At 37.3% G+C, this 5,804-nt stretch overlaps 1 protein-coding gene across 1 annotated transcript; it reads right to left on the bottom strand.

The window, feature by feature from the left end:
* Window positions 1-278: 278 nt before the first annotated feature.
* ssr3 (signal sequence receptor, gamma) lies at window positions 279-4,899 on the bottom strand. The gene is made up of 6 exons (XM_034701542.1): window positions 4,820-4,899; window positions 2,438-2,734; window positions 1,829-1,955; window positions 1,242-1,340; window positions 751-882; window positions 279-572 (listed from the first exon to the last, which is right to left on the bottom strand). Exons 1-6 carry the CDS (start codon window positions 4,887-4,889, stop codon window positions 506-508), a joined length of 792 nt encoding a protein of 263 aa, XP_034557433.1. The 5' UTR covers window positions 4,890-4,899; the 3' UTR covers window positions 279-505.
* Between the last annotated feature and the right edge of the window lie 905 nt (window positions 4,900-5,804).

Here is a 5,804-nt window from a genome sequence, read left to right as displayed (position 1 = left end):
ATGGATCAGTGTTTTCTACAACATGTAGACGTAGAGGGTAGATAGTTTTTTTGTTAGACATGCAAGCCATCCGTGTATTCTTTCTCTCCTGAGCAGTGTATTCTCTGTACATAATCTATAAGAAAATGTGATTATAAATAAATGCATTGCCAATCGAAGCATCTTTTTCACTTCTTTTTGACATATAGGGAGTTAAACCTAGTGCTGTATAACAATTCGAGCAGGTTAATAAAGTGGTTCTATATCTTATTGCACACACATATCCACTCAACGCAGAGGACAAATAAACCAGTTTGCTTTATTTGTTACAAAAAGACAGAGACAGATTTGGAGGAGCACCCTGCAGACATTTGATCATGAATTTCATGAAATTGAAATGTAATATTTCAATCCTCCCTTGAACCCTTTTCTAACTTAAGTGAAAAACAATATTGTGTGTACCAATTTTGGACCCCTTCCTTTCCCTTCCCATCTACCTAGTCCCACCCCTTTTTTCCTTCTGCTTTTACTTTGAGCCTGTAGACAGCAGAGCTATGAGTCCTGAGGAGGCACTGATGGACAGGATGTAGTTTCTGGTGAAAAGAGAGTTAAGGACAAAACAAGCATTGGCAGAGAACTGAATTGCATTGTGTGAAATTGATCCAGCTATAGTTTTGAAAACAATGTGTGAAAATATGCATCTCCCTTTCTGGACATCACATGAATGATGTGGAAAGAGGTTGATTACTTGATGTATAGTAAAAAGGATACACAGTGGGGTTGAAGTTCTTGAGCAAGAAGAAGGAGGCCACGATGACTAGGACCAGGAAGAGAGTGTTGTTGTAGAAGATAGAGAAGGTGGTGGCCTCGTAGTCGGCTACCTCGTTCTTCTTCCACAGGATTCTAGATTTTTAAAAAAAAGAAAGAAATTAAATCATGTTCCCTTTAATGTCAAATACAGTGAAGTATGGTTTGAGGGCACTAGCTTCTTTTCTTGCCAGCTTGAAGCTAATAAAATGTGGATTTCAGATGTGTGTCATTTGGTGGACACTTTCTCTCCTGTTGAAACACATACCCAGACGTAACCCTGGCATTAAAAGTCATATTTTTTCCATCTAAACTAAGTAGGGTTACAACACAAGTCAATAACCTGACCATTTGCCTGCATGGATTTTACTAATTTTTCCCAATACATATTTGTGTTTGATTGTGAAACCATCAATGTTAACCTACACTACATAGCTTTAAAAGATATGTCCTACCTTTCATCCTTCTCCTTGCGGGACATCTTGCGGTTGTCTGCCTCAGACAACTTCCTGGTTACTTCCTTAGAAACAGCATCCTCACGTTTCTGGGCAACCCTGAATGATGACGAAAGAAAGATCAGAAACAACTTTAAAAATGTTTGATACTTTTTGAAAGCAGGACTCAAAAGATGCACTGCTATCAGTGAGTGTTGATTTATTTCATCAAAACGTAATAGTCTGAATAAGAAATGTGATACTATCAAGAACATTTGAGCTGCAGCCACTAAAAGATAGGTGATAAGTCAAACAAGGATCCACTCATTGCCACCAGTTTTGTTAATATTGATTGTTTTAGTTATTACTTTTACTGTTACTATATTACTGAGAATGTATTAAAGTGTGCTAGAATACACTTGTCAAAAGCTATAGCAATGGAAAATTGGTGTTCCACTTTTTTTAACAATCAGTTGAAGTCCATAAGTGTTTTTTTTTTAATTAAATAGTTTATTAGTTTATGTGTAGCCCAAATGCAATTTCTCTAGATGCAAAGGAGTAAGCCGTTCAAATTGGTGAAATAGAGTGTCGTGAGTTTTACTACTTACTTGTGTTTGAGAACAAACTTGACATTCTTGTAGGCGAAGGCCACCAGGTAGGTGCTGACCAGAGTCATCACAGCATACAAAACTGCCGACTGGACAAGGTCCATGTGCCAAATCCTCCAAAACAGCCCTAGAAGAATAGAATCAATCAATTACTAAGGCATTGTTGATTAAAACATGTAGTAAACCAGGTGATAACATGAATCCATTAAGTTGGGTTAACATTATAAGTTTACCCTATGTTTTTAGGTTAATGATCCCAATCACAGACACACAAATATTGCAACTCTTGAACAGTGTTTTAATCCTGTTGAGTTATATTACTCCAACTCACAGCAATGTTAGCTAAATCACACTTTAAACCATAGCTAGCAATAGCAACAGCAATACTTTAGTTGTAACACATCAGCCACACTTATTGATTCTTATTGACTATACTTTGGTTTTATATTGTAATGTTTTCACACTTTTAGTGTTAATAAAGTTCGTTCGGATAGCTTTTCATGAGCACATCACTCAATATTTGCTTTTATCGTGTTTTACTCCTCCAGCGAATCAGTGTTAGCTTGTTAGCTCGCGGAAGCTAGCCGCTCCAGTTCCTCTCATACTCACAGATGGGGATGGCAGAGACGATGAGTGCATTTCCGTAAAACAGAGCAGTGGATTTTGCTGAAAGGTTTCTGCTGAAGTCCTGAAGAAGCAGGTCTTCCTCTGACTGCTGCTTGCTGCTGCCTTTAGGTGCCATGTCTTCGAAATGACTGACTTGAATGCTGCTCAGCTCTGGACAGAAGAGGACTGACACGTCGGTGTACGTGGAGAAGAGGGACCCGTCAGCATAAACCCGGAAGTACGGCGGTAAATTCTTCTTCGTTTGACCAATGAAGACGACGCTCCTGCTTATGCTGCCCTCTGCGGGAAGACAAAGACAATGCACCTGTTAGCAAACATGAATCAGAATCAGAAACAGAATCAGGAAGAACTTTAGTATCTGAAGAATACAAATAATTTGACTCCGGTATTTTATTTTACTCCCTGTACAAACATAAATAGACAGACACTAAAAATCAAGTACTAATAAAAAATATATAAATTATATATAAGATAAGATGGATAAGATAAGATAAGATAAGATATTACTTTATTGATCCCCCGGGGGGAAATTCAGTTGTTACAGCAACCCAGACATAAGTACAATCAAGAAGAAGTTTCAATAATTAAAATAAAATAAAATAAAATAAAATGAAATAAGTAAAATTAAAAATAGATAAATAAAGCTAGAATACAATTTAGATATATACAATGTTACAATGGAATTTAGATTAAATAGAAGTAATCACAGGCAGTATTAAAAATGTTTCAGTAGTGACAGGTTGACATGGTGTAATTATATATGAATAAAAATAAATATGGGTATGTAATATGAACATGAGTTGTAGTTATAATAATAATGTAATATAATATAATATAATATAATATGGAAAATATATATATATAATATAATATATCATGCATTATATAATGCCAGCAGCAGTCAAGAGAGTCAGTTCGGGATGAGATGATGGAGTTTGACAGACAATGCAGGGATGGTGGTCCCTGTTTGAATAAGGCTGCTCTGTATGTTCTACTGAAAAGTTACATTGTTAAATCACAAGTCTCCACTCAACCTGGATGACACCTCATCAGGTCCCACCTGAAGGACCAAAGCCACTCCCCCAACATTATAATAGCCTGCACTCTGGTCTTTGTCTTTCCTTCCCCTCCAAACTGGGCATGTATCAGACTGACGCCTTTGTTTAGGCCATGTGGTTTCAGAGAAATTACCTGAAGTGGATGCATTATTGATGTAAGTTTAAACCTTATGTCTGAATTATCTGAACAATATCATTAATTGACATTGTTTATTTAGATTTGTAATATTTCCTTTTTGATTTTGTACATAGAAACAATCATCCACATCCACACCTCAGAGACTATTGACCTGATCCCTTATTTTTTGCTAAATAAATTATTCTAACGGCATTGGATCCTGGGTTTAACTGCCCACCACATCAATTGTTCTCTGAACCAGCAGCAACAGCAAGCAAGCTTTTTTCATACATAGCCTAGTATATAGCTTCAAATGTCCTCCAACACCCAAGCACATGTAGTCCATATCAGGAATTTCCTTCCATTTTCCTACTTCACAAGTCCCACCAGCTAAGTTTCCGTTTTCTACACTTTCCCAGTTCATCCTCTGACCTGGCTGAGCCTGAGCCACTGCCCCTTGTACACTAAACGACCTCTCCTTGCAGGAGCACCTGCTCCACTACCAGCTTTCTTCTTTCTTCAGACCTACTTTGTTCCACATTGGCCTGCCTGAATTTAGACCCAAACCCCTGCAACCTTACTACACGCCCCCTACAATTTGTATGTGCTTAAGAGCTGCCTTTGTTGGATTTGGGACCACATTACTAACCACCAAATATTTGGCCCCAAACAGCAACATCTCTACTCTAACTATTTTGTAGGCTACTTGAATGCAACTGTTAGTTATTATCGGTAACTGGAGTATGCCCTTCTCATAAAATGCTTCACTACTAAGACACAGAGGAACTCTGAACATTCTCCTGATGTACAAGTTAACCAATTTATCTAGCCTTTCCACCTTTAATATCAGTACATCATAAATGGACAGTGGTCACTTCAATCTAGGGAACAGGCAAAACTGCAATCACCATAGCTTCAACTTGCCTATCCTTGCTATCCCCTCTACAACATATTTTCTAAGCTGATCTATCTGTTCTCTGTCATCCAGGTTTCCATTATATCATCTACCCAAGCCCTTCACTGGCTTTTCTCTTATTGAAGATATTTCTTTCCCATCTGCATAACACTTCATCTCTATCACTTTACCCCTGGACAGTGAAATGCTTCCTGATTGACTAGGCTTGATCTTGATCCTAGCCCTGCCATATCCAAGCTATCACACACTTTAAAGCTTTAACAATTACTTACCTCCATTGCCAATCTGAGAGGGGAAATAGTACCCCCTATAGCCATAACGCCTACTTGTAGTCTCTTCCATCTGTTGTAAAACCTATATCATACTTACACACATCTTAATATCTTGGAAGTGTGTTTTCACTAGGTTTACAATCACCCCAGGCAACCCAAAGATGTCAAAAGCACTCCAAATGGGTGGTACAGAACCGAATGCATATGCCAGAACTAAAAACACAATATGTAGATCCCTTTTAGCAACCTGAATGTGGTGCCATTATAATATCATAGTGTGCTCTACACACCCTGCAAACCCTTGTATTCCTGCTTTCTGCTCTGTCTTATCTATTAAATTATTCCTTTCTAAATAGACTGCTACACTGGACTTAAGAAAATCTTACCGTACATTCAATAGGGATTTGGTCCGAACTGATTTAAACCTGAGGACTCTTTCTCCTTGTGAATGAAGATTTTCCCTGCTCTACAACAAGCTTCTGGCATGACTTGGTTATACCATACTCTTCTTAATAGCCTCCACAGTCCGGACATTTCTCAAATTGAACTTCATGAAACTGGGATTTAAAATGTTCTTCCTTATTTTCTTAATTTTTGAAAATTGACATTTCTGTCCAAGCTTATCTTCTTCAAATTGTTATTTGTTTATTTTTCCCTTTAAAGTTTGCTTTAGAAAATAGCATATATAGCACATTTTGTTGAACATGCTCTTCTGAAATAATATTTTTTGTTAAAATACATAAAACATTTCATTGAAATACATGAATTTGTCCACCTACCATGTCTAATTTATTAAAAACTGCTTTTTGCTTGTTATCTCAGCCTTCCTCCTTGGGAACTCTTCAAGAAATATGCCTTCGGTTGCATCATTTCTAAATATTCAATGAAATCTGACCCCCACACTTATACAAACCACCAGCATCCATGAAATACACTGCCTTTAGGAAAAAAAAAGATTGATCATTTAAAAAATAAGCACCCTCAA

The sequence above is a fragment of the Notolabrus celidotus genome, chromosome 14 (genome assembly GCF_009762535.1).
Source record: "Notolabrus celidotus isolate fNotCel1 chromosome 14, fNotCel1.pri, whole genome shotgun sequence".
Taxonomy (NCBI): Eukaryota; Metazoa; Chordata; class Actinopteri; order Labriformes; family Labridae; genus Notolabrus; species Notolabrus celidotus.
Note: the sequence above shows the minus strand (reverse complement) of the source record. Positions and strands in the feature narration are given on the sequence as shown.

Coding starts and splice junctions, on each gene's coding strand:
- ssr3 (XM_034701542.1), bottom strand. CDS start 4,889: ATGGAAGAGACTACAAGTAGGCGTTATGGCTATAGGGGGTACTATTTC. Junction 1,956..2,437: donor CGTCTCTGCCATCCCCATCT/GTGAGTATGAGA, acceptor CTATTCTTCTAG/GGCTGTTTTGGAGGATTTGG. Junction 1,341..1,828: donor AAGTTTGTTCTCAAACACAA/GTAAGTAGTAAA, acceptor GTCATCATTCAG/GGTTGCCCAGAAACGTGAGG.